Here is a 12,714-nt window from a genome sequence, read left to right on the forward strand (position 1 = left end):
TTTAGGGGTACAAACAATAGTAATTGGGGCCTAGTGTGGTTGTGTACGTGTGATATACATACACTTTTTTGGGATCATATTTTCTATTCCGCTATTTAATCAAAAACCTTTGGGGATCAGTTAAATTGGGGGATAGTCTGTGTTGGTACGTGTGAGAGAGATCCACCTTTCCAAGTTGTTGGGGTTCATCTCATACTTCTGAAGGTTTGAGGGTGCTGCCTGTTCCATACTCCCCCTACTCCTAGCCTTTTAGGGGTACAAACAATAGTAATTGGGGCCTAGTGTGGTTGTGTACGTGTGATATACATACACTTTTTTGGGATCATATTTTCTATTCCGCTATTTAATCAAAAACCTTTGGGGATCAGTTAAATTGGGGGATAGTCTGTGTTGGTACGTGTGAGAGAGATCCACCTTTCCAAGTTGTTGGGGTTCATCTCATACTTCTGAAGGTTTGAGGGTGCTGCCTGTTCCATACTCCCCCTACTCCTAGCCTTTTAGGGGTACAAACAATAGTAATTGGGGCCTAGTGTGGTTGTGTACGTGTGATATACATACACTTTTTTGGGATCATATTTTCTATTCCGCTATTTAATCAAAAACCTTTGGGGATCAGTTAAATTGGGGGATAGTCTGTGTTGGTACGTGTGAGAGAGATCCACCTTTCCAAGTTGTTGGGGTTCATCTCATACTTCTGAAGGTTTGAGGGTGCTGCCTGTTCCATACTCCCCCTACTCCTAGCCTTTTAGGGGTACAAACAATAGTAATTGGGGCCTAGTGTGGTTGTGTACGTGTGATATACATACACTTTTTTGGGATCATATTTTCTATTCCGCTATTTAATCAAAAACCTCTGGGGATCAGTTAAATTGGGGGATAGTCTGTGTTGGTACGTGTGAGAGAGATCCACCTTTCCAAGTTGTTGGGGTTCATCTCATACTTCTGAAGGTTTGAGGGTGCTGCCTGTTCCATACTCCCCCTACTCCTAGCCTTTTAGGGGTACAAACAATAGTAATTGGGGCCTAGTGTGGTTGTGTACGTGTGATATACATACACTTTTTTGGGATCATATTTTCTATTCCGCTATTTAATCAAAAACCTCTGGGGATCAGTTAAATTGGGGGATAGTCTGTGTTGGTACGTGTGAGAGAGATCCACCTTTCCAAGTTGTTGGGGTTCATCTCATACTTCTGAAGGTTTGAGGGTGCTGCCTGTTCCATACTCCCCCTACTCCTAGCCTTTTAGGGGTACAAACAATAGTAATTGGGGCCTAGTGTGGTTGTGTACGTGTGATATACATACACTTTTTTGGGATCATATTTTCTATTCCGCTATTTAATCAAAAACCTCTGGGGATCAGTTAAATTGGGGGATAGTCTGTGTTGGTACGTGTGAGAGAGATCCACCTTTCCAAGTTGTTGGGGTTCATCTCATACTTCTGAAGGTTTGAGGGTGCTGCCTGTTCCATACTCCCCCCTACTCCTAGCCTTTTAGGGGTACAAACAATAGTAATTGGGGCCTAGTGTGGTTGTGTACGTGTGATATACATACACTTTTTTGGGATCATATTTTCTATTCCGCTATTTAATCAAAAACCTTTGGGGATCAGTTAAATTGGGGGATAGTCTGTGTTGGTACGTGTGAGAGAGATCCACCTTTCCAAGTTGTTGGGGTTCATCTCATACTTCTGAAGGTTTGAGGGTGCTGCCTGTTCCATACTCCCCCTACTCCTAACCTTTTAGGGGTACAAACAATAGTAATTGGGGCCTAGTGTGGTTGTGTACGTGTGATATACATACACTTTTTTTGATCATATTTCCTATTCCGCTATTCAATAAAAACCTTTGAGGATCAATTGAATTGCGGGATAGTCTGTGTCGGTACGTGTGAGAGAGATCCACCTTTCCAAGTTGTTGGGGTTCATCTCATACTTCTGAAGGTTTGAGGGTGCTGCCTGTTCCATACCCCCCCTACTCCTCATCTAGCCTTTTAGGGGTACAAACAATAGTAATTGGGGCCTAGTGTGGTTGTGTACGTGCGAGATACATACACTTTTTTTGATCATATTTCCTATTCCGCTATTCAATAAAAACCTTTGAGGATCAATTGAATTGCGGGATAGTCTGTGTCGGTACGTGTGAGAGAGATCCACCTTTCCAAGTTGTTGGGGTTCATCTCATACTTCTGAAGGTTTGAGGGTGCTGCCTGTTCCATACCCCCCCTACTCCTCATCTAGCCTTTTAGGGGTACAAACAATAGTAATTGGGGCCTAGTGTGGTTGTGTACGTGCGAGATACATACACTTTTTTTGATCATATTTCCTATTCCGCTATTCAATAAAAACCTTTGAGGATCAATTGAATTGCGGGATAGTCTGTGTCGGTACGTGTGAGAGAGATCCACCTTTCCAAGTTGTTGGGGTTCATCTCATACTTCTGAAGGTTTGAGGGTGCTGCCTGTTCCATACCCCCCCTACTCCTCATCTAGCCTTTTAGGGGTACAAACAATAGTAATTGGGGCCTAGTGTGGTTGTGTACGTGCGAGATACATACACTTTTTTTGATCATATTTCCTATTCCGCTATTCAATAAAAACCTTTGAGGATCAATTGAATTGCGGGATAGTCTGTGTCGGTACGTGTGAGAGAGATCCACCTTTCCAAGTTGTTGGGGTTCATCTCATACTTCTGAAGGTTTGAGGGTGCTGCCTGTTCCATACTCCCCCTACTCCTCATCTAGCCTTTTAGGGGTACAAACAATAGTAATTGGGGCCTAGTGTGGTTGTGTACGTGCGAGATACATACACTTTTTTTGATCATATTTCCTATTCCGCTATTCAATAAAAACCTTTGAGGATCAATTGAATTGCGGGATAGTCTGTGTCGGTACGTGTGAGAGAGATCCACCTTTCCAAGTTGTTGGGGTTCATCTCATACTTCTGAAGGTTTGAGGGTGCTGCCTGTTCCATACCCCCCCTACTCCTCATCTAGCCTTTTAGGGGTACAAACAATAGTAATTGGGGCCTAGTGTGGTTGTGTACGTGCGAGATACATACACTTTTTTTGATCATATTTCCTATTCCGCTATTCAATAAAAACCTTTGAGGATCAATTGAATTGCGGGATAGTCTGTGTCGGTACGTGTGAGAGAGATCCACCTTTCCAAGTTGTTGGGGTTCATCTCATACTTCTGAAGGTTTGAGGGTGCTGCCTGTTCCATACCCCCCCTACTCCTCATCTAGCCTTTTAGGGGTACAAACAATAGTAATTGGGGCCTAGTGTGGTTGTGTACGTGCGAGATACATACACTTTTTTTGATCATATTTCCTATTCCGCTATTCAATAAAAACCTTTGAGGATCAATTGAATTGCGGGATAGTCTGTGTCGGTACGTGTGAGAGAGATCCACCTTTCCAAGTTGTTGGGGTTCATCTCATACTTCTGAAGGTTTGAGGGTGCTGCCTGTTCCATACTCCCCCTACCCCTCATCTAGCCTTTTAGGGGTACAAACAATAGTAATTGGGGCCTAGTGTGGTTGTGTACGTGCGAGATACATACACTTTTTTTGATCATATTTCCTATTCCGCTATTCAATAAAAACCTTTGAGGATCAATTGAATTGCGGGATAGTCTGTGTCGGTACGTGTGAGAGAGATCCACCTTTCCAAGTTGTTGGGGTTCATCTCATACTTCTGAAGGTTTGAGGGTGCTGCCTGTTCCATACCCCCCCTACTCCTCATCTAGCCTTTTAGGGGTACAAACAATAGTAATTGGGGCCTAGTGTGGTTGTGTACGTGCGAGATACATACACTTTTTTGATCATATTTCCTATTCCGCTATTCAATAAAAACCTTTGAGGATCAATTGAATTGCGGGATAGTCTGTGTCGGTACGTGTGAGAGAGATCCACCTTTCCAAGTTGTTGGGGTTCATCTCATACTTCTGAAGGTTTGAGGGTGCTGCCTGTTCCATACTCCCCCTACTCCTCATCTAGCCTTTTAGGGGTACAAACAATAGTAATTGGGGCCTAGTGTGGTTGTGTACGTGTGATATACATACACTTTTTTTGGATCATATTTTCTATTCCGCTATTCAATAAAAACCTTTCTAGGGCAAGATCTTAAATTACAGAAATATGAGGAGACCGTCAAATAAGGGCCGTGGCCTGGGTCGTGGTGCTGCTGGTAGAGCTCCTGTTGCAAGGAGAGGACATGGTCGATCTGTGCCAGCTACACGCACAAGTGAAACACCTTCCTCAAGTGTGAGTAGGCGACAGAACCTGCATCAGTATTTGGTAGGGCATCAAACGCCCCTAGAAGTGATGAGGCCAGAACAAGTTGAGGCGATAGTAGATTGGTTTGCTGCTGACAGTGCCTCCAGTTCCTTCACATTGTCTCCCACCCAGTCTACTGCAGAAAGGTCAGAGTTGGCACCTGCAGCCAATGTCCAACCGTCTTTCACCTCACCCCCTTGCAAATCAGGCCAGCAGTCTGAGCCCCAAGCCATACAGCAGTCTCTTATTCTTTTTGAGGACTCTGTCAGCAGGGTTTCCCAGGGCCATCCACCTAGCCCTGCCCCAGAAGTGGAAGAGATTGAGTGCAGCGATGCCCAACCACTTATTCCTCAAGATGAGTACATGCAAGGATCATCGCAGCACGTCTCCGATGATGACGAAACGCAGGTGCCAACTGCTGCGGCGTTCAGCATTGTGGAGACCGACAAGGAGGGCAGGGGTGAAGACTGGGTGGAAGATGATGTGGAGGACGATGAGGTCCTCGACCCCACATGGAATGAACGTCATGCAGGTGAACTGAGTAGTTTGGAGGAAGAGGCGGTGGTCGCACAGAGCCACCAGCACAGCAGAAGAGGGAGCAGGGTGCAGAAGCGGAGCGGCCGTGCCCTAGACACTACGCCCGCTACTGCCCAACGCAGCAAGGGAACGAGCGCACCAAAGTCAGCTCAAAGGAGTTCTCTAGCGTGGAAGTTCTTTAGAAAATGTGCTGATGACAGGACACGAGTGGTTTGCACCCTGTGCAATCAGAGCTTGAAGCGAGGCATGAACCTTCTCAACCTGAGCACAACCTGCATGATCAGGCATCTAAGTGCAAAGCACGAGCTGCAGTGGAGTACACACCTTCAAAACCAAGAAACGTCTCTGGCTCATCCTGCTTCCTCTTCTGCTGCAGTCTCGGCCGCTCCAGCCACATCTGTAGTGATACCGGCACCTGCCACCCCGCAAACAGACGATCTGTCAGCAACACCACCACCTGGGTCACCAACAACCATCTCCACAATGTCCCGTGGAAGCGTTCAGCTTTCCATCTCCCAAACACTTGAGAGGAAGAGGAAGTACCCCCCTACCCACCCGCGATCCCTGGCCCTGAATGCCAGCATTTCAAAATTATTGGCCTTTGAAATGCTGTCATTCCGTCTGGTGGAGACGCACAGTTTTAAAAACCTTATGTCGGTGGCTGTCCCACAGTACGTCGTGCCCAGCCGCCACTACTTTTCCAGGCAAGCCATCCCTTCCCTGCACAACCAAGTGGGGGAAAAAATCAGGTGTGCACTGCGCAACGCCATCTGTGCCAAGGTCCACCTAACTACGGATACGTGGACCAGTAAGCACGGTCAGGGGCGTTATATCTCCCTAACGGCACACTGGGTAAATGCAGTGGCGGATGGGCCTGAGGCGGATAGCAATTTGGCGCATGTCCTTCCACCACCGAGGATTGCAGGGCGCTTCAGTTTGCCTCCTGTTCCTAACTCCTCCTACTCCGCTTCCTCATCCTCTACCGCCTCCTCATCCGGACAGCGTAACACCTTCACCACCAACTTCAGCACGGCCAGGGGTAAACGACAGCAGGCAGTTTTACAACTTGCCTGTTTGGGGGACAAACCACACACCGCGCAGGAGTTGTGGAGGAGCATGGAACAGCAGACAAATGAGTGGTTGCTGCCAGCGAGCCTCAAGCCCGGCCTGGTGGTGTGCGATAACGGGCGAAATCTCATAGCAGCTCTGGGCCTAGCCGGTTTGACGCACATCCCTTGCCTGGCGCATGTGCTGAATTTGGTGGTGCAGAGGTTCCTTAAAAACTACCCCGATATGTCAGAGCTGCTGCAGAAAGTGCGGGCCGTTTGTGCGCACTTTCGGCGTTCTCACCCTGCTGCTGCTCGCCTGGCAGCGCTGCAGCGTAACTTCGGCCTTCCCGCTCACCGCCTCATATGTGACGTGCCCACAAGGTGGAACTCCACCTTGCACATGCTGGAAAGACTGTGCGAGCAGCAGCAGGCCATAGTGGAGTTTCAGCTGCAGCACGCACGCGTGAGTCGCTCTGCGGAACAGCACCACTTCACCACCAATAACTGGGCCTCCATGCGAGACCTGTGTGCCTTGTTGCGCTGTTTTGAGTACTCCACCAACATGGCCAGTGGCAATGACGCCGTTCTCAGCTTAACTATCCCACTTCTATGCCTCCTTGAAAAAACAATTCGGGCGATGATGGAAGAGGATGTGGCACAGGATGAGGAGGAGGAGGAGGATGAAGAGGTAACATTTCCAAGGCTTTCAGGGCAGTCATTCGCAAGGGGCTCCGAGGGTGGGTTCCTGCACACGCAAACGCCAGGGACGCAATTGTCCAGCAGGGGCACAGTTCTGGAGGATGAGGAGGATGAGGAGGAGGAGGAGCTGGAGGAGGAGATGGAACCATGTTCACAGCAGGGTGGCACCCAGGCCAGCTCATGGCCATCACTGGTGCGTGGCTGGGGGGATACAGAGGACACGGACCATACACCTCCCACAGAGGACAGCCTTTCGTCGCCTCTGGGCAGCCTGGCACACATGAGCGATTACATGCTGCAGTGTCTCCACAACGACCGCCGAGTTGCCCACATTCTAACTTGTGCTGATTACTGGGTGGCCACGCTGCTGGATCCCCGTTACAAGGACAACGTACCGTCCTTAATTCACTCACTGGAGCGCGATCGCAAGATGCGCGAGTACAAGCGCACGCTGGTAGACGCCATGCTGCTGGCATTCCCATCTGACAGCGGGGCCACAGTGGAAGCACAAGGCAGAGGAGGAGGAGGAGGAGGTCGCCAACGCAACCAGGGCACCGCCAGCACCTCAGAAGGCAGGGTTAGCATGGCCGAAATGTGGAAAAGCTTTGTCAGCACGCCACAACAAACAGCAGCACCAGCAGCTCAGATGGAACGTCTTAGCAGGAGGCAGCATTTTACCAACATGGTGGAGCAGTATGTGTGCACACGCCTACATGTAGTGAATGACGGGTCTGCCCCCTTCAACTTCTGGGTCTCCAAATTGGGCACATGGCCTGAGCTTGCCCTTTACGCCTTGGAGGTGCTGGCGTGCCCTGCAGCCAGTGTATTATCTGAACGGGTATTTAGCACGGCTGGGGGCGTTATAACAGACAAGCGCAGCCGCCTGTCCAGAGACAATGTGGACAAGCTCACGTTCATTAAAATGAACCAGGCATGGATCCCACGGGACTTTTCCGTACCTTATGCAGAATAGCAATGGATACCGACCTTACCCACCCATTGTTCCATTTTTGCTCTTTCTCACTCTTTTGGGGTGTACCCTCATTTAAAATTTGTGAAAAGAAGCAGTGTTGGCTACCTCGTCCTCCTCCTCAGGGCCAGATTAATGTAGGGTCTATTGGAGCTGCAGCTCCAGGCCCCTACCTTTTATATAGGCCCCGGGTTGGCCATATTCACTGTTACCGCTCTTCTGTCACTTGTAAACACAGAAGTCTGGCTTCTATGCTCGCTTCCCCAGGCAGCACCCTCAGAACCTCCCCACACAGCGTGAAGGCCGGACAAGGAGGGACAGTTGGCGATGCATGGATGTGTTTATGGGCTTCAGAGACAGCATCCCATGTTGAATTAGGCATGCATGGCTGCACCCTTCCTCCTCTGGGTGCATGGCAAGGCACGGCCCTAAGGCCCTTCAAAATCCTCAGCACCAAGCCCATGATGCTGTTAATCCGGCCCTGGTCCTCCTCCACCGCCGCTTCCACCTACACCGCCCATAGGTGTGCGCAGCCTATTGCATTAAGGTGTGCACCCCAAAGTTGAAATACACATGCATGTGTTTGCCAGCAGGGAGAGTAATGTATCGGGGCCATGTACCTGTAGGCAAGGAGAAATAGAGCAGAGCAGGTCCCAGGGAGATCTTTCCCATCTCCTCACTGGCAATGCTATGTGCCCTAGGTGATTAGGGTGTGCCCAGGCACACCCAGCACACCCTGTGCGCACGCCTATGTCACCGCCACATCCACCACCACCTCAACCTCCCTCCTACTCCATATGGGCCTCGTCCTTCAGAGATGAAGAAGAACATTGTTTTATTTTTCTGTTTTTTTTTTGTTGTTTTAAGTTATTTCCCTATCCACATTTGTTTGCAGAGCACTTGCCATGCTCTTAATTACGTTTTGCTGCCATTTGCAGCACTCTAGCCCTTTCCTTTGGTGTTTTAGAGCCATTTTAGTGCCTTAAAGTTCGGGTCCCCATTGACTTCAATGGGGTTCGGTGTCCGGGAAAAGTTCGGTAAAAGTCCGGGACACGGACCCGGACTTTTTTTTAAAGTTCGGCCGAACCCGTCGAACACGGACATCTAGGTGTCCGCTCAACCCTACTTATGATTCTTCAGGCCCAGACATTTCTGTTTCTCTTTTAGACAGTGGCTTGCTCTAGTGCTGCGATGGAAGAATGTGGATATTCGTCGCACTCTGGCGAGAAGCCTGGAGAGCGTGGCCCCTTTCAGTGCCCGCTGACATGCAAGATTGAGTGTATGGGCAAAACATTTAACATGAGGAAATTTACCAACTTGAGCTGCAACTATCATGTTCGCCGCGTTGTCGGTCACAAGCACAACAGATTTATCAGACAGCTGCCATTCTTCCACAACATGAGACAGTAGCTCTGCCAGATGAGCATCTGTGTGAGACTCATAAATGGCTCTTGTTTGCAACACATGTGACAAGACCTGCCAGTCCTTAGTAACGTAATGTGCTGTTATTGTAACATAGGACTCCGTTGTGACTGACGTCCATGAATCACACGTTATTGCGACTCGACTGGCATGGTTCATTGACGCAAGTACCTGAGCTTTGGTGTCGTGGTAGAGTGCAGGTATAACGTTTTCTGTAAAGTGCCTGCGTGATGGGATCTTATAACGTGGCTCTAGCGTCTTCACAAGGTAGCGAAACCCGGCGTTGTCCACAACTGAGTAAGGCCGTAGGTCCTTGGCGATGAAAGCTGCCACAGCTTTGGTTAGTTTCTTCCCTTTTTCTGAGTTGGGCGGATAAGTTGACAGTATGGCATCAATTCTTGGCTGATCTGGGTCTAGCAGTCTTTCCTTGGCAGTGGTGGCACTGCTGGTGGCGACAGGTGTTACTAACTCAGAGTGAAAACGGCTAACATGGTTTCTCAAGTTCGTAGTATTCCCTAGGTATTTAATTTTTGTGTGACAGGCTTTACATACGGCGTGTGTCTTGTCCAACTCACGCTTCCCTGTGTGTTCGTAAAATCCGAAATGTGCCCAGATGTTTGCTCTTAAAACGCTAGGTGCATTTTTTATCTCTCGATCTTTTTCTCCTTCTGCCATATTTACCACCATACTACCACGTATGTGACGGAGACGGATGACGTAAGTTGCCAAACTCTATCAGTGTTTAAAAAAAAAATAAAAAAAAAAATTTGTAAACTAAGCCGCAACAAATCAACCGAGCAACATCTTTCATAAAATATGACTGTCTGTCTGTCTGTCAGACTCCCTTCCTTGCATGCACTGAGCCAAAACCCCCGGGGCCCCCCCTTACCCCACAGCTGCCTGTGACAGTGACACTGACAGAGACCCCCCTCCCCCCACAGCTGAGCTGACTGCAGCCTGACACACTGACAGAGACCTGGGTGGATGTCCCACACCTTCCCCAATCCCCCACAGCACTGACAAACACTGAGAGTAAGTGAGTCCCCCCCCTTGCCCAGACCCCCACACTGACAGAGACCTGGAAGTCCCACACCTTCACCAATCCCCCACAGCACTGACAAACACTTGAGTGAGAGTGAGTCCCCCCCCTTGCCCAGACCCCCACACTGACAGAGACCTAGATGTCCCCCACACCTTCCCCAATCCCCCACAGCACTGACAAACACTGAGTGAGTCTCCCCCTTGCCCAGACCCCCATAGCTGACTGACACTGACAGAGACCCCTAGGCCCCCACTGACACTGACTGACCCCCCTGGCTGCCAGACTGCCACAGCAGAACAGTACCCCCGGGCCCCGACCGACCGTCCCCTGTCCCAGGCCCCCCTCCATCACAGACATCCCCCAGAGATACAGACGAGAGACCCCCATGAATGATTACACAATTATTTGTTCGGACATACCTGCTGTGTGACTGTGTGGGTTGTTGTGCACTGCATTGCAGAGGAGGACAGGTGCTGTGCTGCTCTCTGAGTTCTGTGGCGGGCGGCTGGCGTCACTGGCAGTGGCGTGGCGGCTGGGCCTCCAGGGCCTGTCGGCTACGGTGAGGTGAGGCTGGCGGCGCTGGCTGGCTGCGATGGGGATGCACTTGGGGCTCCTCGCTCCTGTGTGTGGACTCACTGGACTGGCGGCTTCTGGCTTGGATGGCTGGCTTCTAGGCCGCAGGTGGAACGCCGATACACGCGGGGAATGTCTTGCTGCGCCTCGGCCCGGGTCAAAGAGGTGGAAGGGGAGGGGCGGAGCCTTTTTATTAAGCTCCTGCCACTAACCCACCAATCAGCTGCCGATCCTGCGATCTTGTGATTTTTTTTTTTTTCCCTTGCGCGATAGGGCGTGGCCGCGGCTGATGACATCATTTCGTATAATCGATTATGCCGGCAGCCCGCATCGATGTAGAATCGCGAAGGGTCGAATCGCAATGCATCGATCTTTCGATTATATTCCCCAGCCCTACTCAAAATAGAGGGGCGGGTACTGCGTCTGTCAATATACTTAAAAGAAAGGGATTTTACGGTAAGTCAAAAATCCAGTTTTCTCTATTGTTTATTGACGGACGCAGTTCTCTGATCCATATCTGTAGGGATGTCCCAAAGCAGTGCCATAAAATGAGGGGTGGGAACAGCAGAAAAGAACAACTCTCCCCCATCCGCCATGCCCAAAGGAAAGAAGGCCAAGGGGAAGGAAGAAGGTGGCCCCGGCCCCTTCTGTGGTCAAGAAGGCTGAAGCCAAGAAGGTGGTGAACCCTCTGTTCGAGAAGAGGCCTAAGAACTTTGGCATTGGCCAGGACATCCAACCCAAAAGAGATCTCACCCGCTTTGTGAAATGGCCTCGCTATATCAGGCTTCAGCGTCAGCGATCCATCCTGTACAAACGCCTGAAGGTCCCACCAGCAATCAACCAGTTCACCCAGGCTCTGGACCAGCAGACAGCCACTCAGCTCTTTAAACTGGCACACAAGTACGGACCAGAGACCAAGCAAGAGAAGAAGAAACGCTTGCTGGCCCGTGCAGAGCAAAAAGCTGCTGGTAAACCAGATGTCCCTACCAAGAGACCCGCAGTCGTCAGAGCAGGTGTCAACACAGTGACCACTCTGGTGGAGAACAAGAAGGCCCAACTGGTGGTTATCGCCCATAATGTGGATCCCATTGAGCTGGTGGTCTTTCTCCCTGCCTTGTGTCGGAAAATGGGTGTGCCCTACTGCATCATTAAGGGCAAAGCCAGGCTGGGCCGCTTGGTACACAGAAAGACCTGCACCAGCATCGCTTTCACACAAGTCAATCCTGAAGACAAAGGCTCTCTCGCCAAACTGGCGGAGGCAGTAAAGACCAACTACAATGACAGACATGATGAGATCCGTCGTCACTGGGGCGGAGGAATCCTGGGACCCAAGCCTGTGGCCAGAATTGCCAAGCTGGAGAAGGCAAAGGCCAAGGAACTGGCCACAAAACTGGGCTAAATGTACCGGGCGTGTCTTTCTTGTTCTGTACATAATAAAAAAAAAACTTGGGTGATAGAGAGGAGTGACATTACGGAAGGGATGAGTATGGAGTTAGAATCCGTGTGGGTAGAACTCCTTAGGGAAGGAGATAAGGGAAAAGTAATTGTGGGGGTTTGCTATAGGCCACCTAAACAAGGGGAGGAGGTAGAGCTGGAATTTTTAGCACTTTTGGGTAAAGTGGCAAAGCTAGGATCAGTCATCATATTGGGGGACTTCAATTACCCGGACATTGACTGGGGAGAGGGGACTACACACTCACATAAGGCCCGTCTATTCACGGAAACCTTACAGGATAATTACATGTCACAGCTGGTGGATTCTCCTACTAGAGAAAACGCAATCCTGGATCTATTGATCACTAATGACCCAGACCTAATCTCGGAGGTAGGAGTCCAGGACAACCTGGGCTCTAGCGATCACAGGATGATCACATTTAGCGTAAATAACAATATAGCAAGGCTAGTGGGGAACATAAGAACCCTTAACTTCAGAAGGGCAGACTTTTCAAAATTGTACTCATTGATGGAAAGGGTAAACTGGGACCGAACCCTGGGATCCCTGACCACAGAGGAAAAATGGGAATGCTTTAGAAACATATTAAGCAAAGGCATCTTGCAGTGCATTCCTATGGGAAATAAATTTAGAAGAGACAAAGCCAAACCTGGCTGGCTAAACCGTAGCGTTAAAAAACTTATTAGGGGAAAAAAATT

At 49.6% G+C, this 12,714-nt stretch overlaps 1 protein-coding gene across 1 annotated transcript; it reads left to right on the forward strand.

Annotated features, from left to right (window-relative positions):
- Positions 1–11,157: 11,157 nt before the first annotated feature.
- Positions 11,158–12,008, forward strand: LOC309566699 (large ribosomal subunit protein eL8-like; the record flags this gene model as incomplete). The annotated part of the gene is given in 2 exon segments (XM_082271963.1): positions 11,158–11,181; positions 11,183–12,008. Coding segments are annotated over 2 exon segments (804 nt in total). The 3' UTR covers positions 11,963–12,008.
- Positions 12,009–12,714: the final 706 nt, after the last annotated feature.

This window comes from Pelophylax lessonae (assembly GCF_965119305.1).
Source record: "Pelophylax lessonae genome assembly, chromosome: 11".
In the NCBI taxonomy this organism is placed as follows: domain Eukaryota; kingdom Metazoa; phylum Chordata; class Amphibia; order Anura; family Ranidae; genus Pelophylax; species Pelophylax lessonae.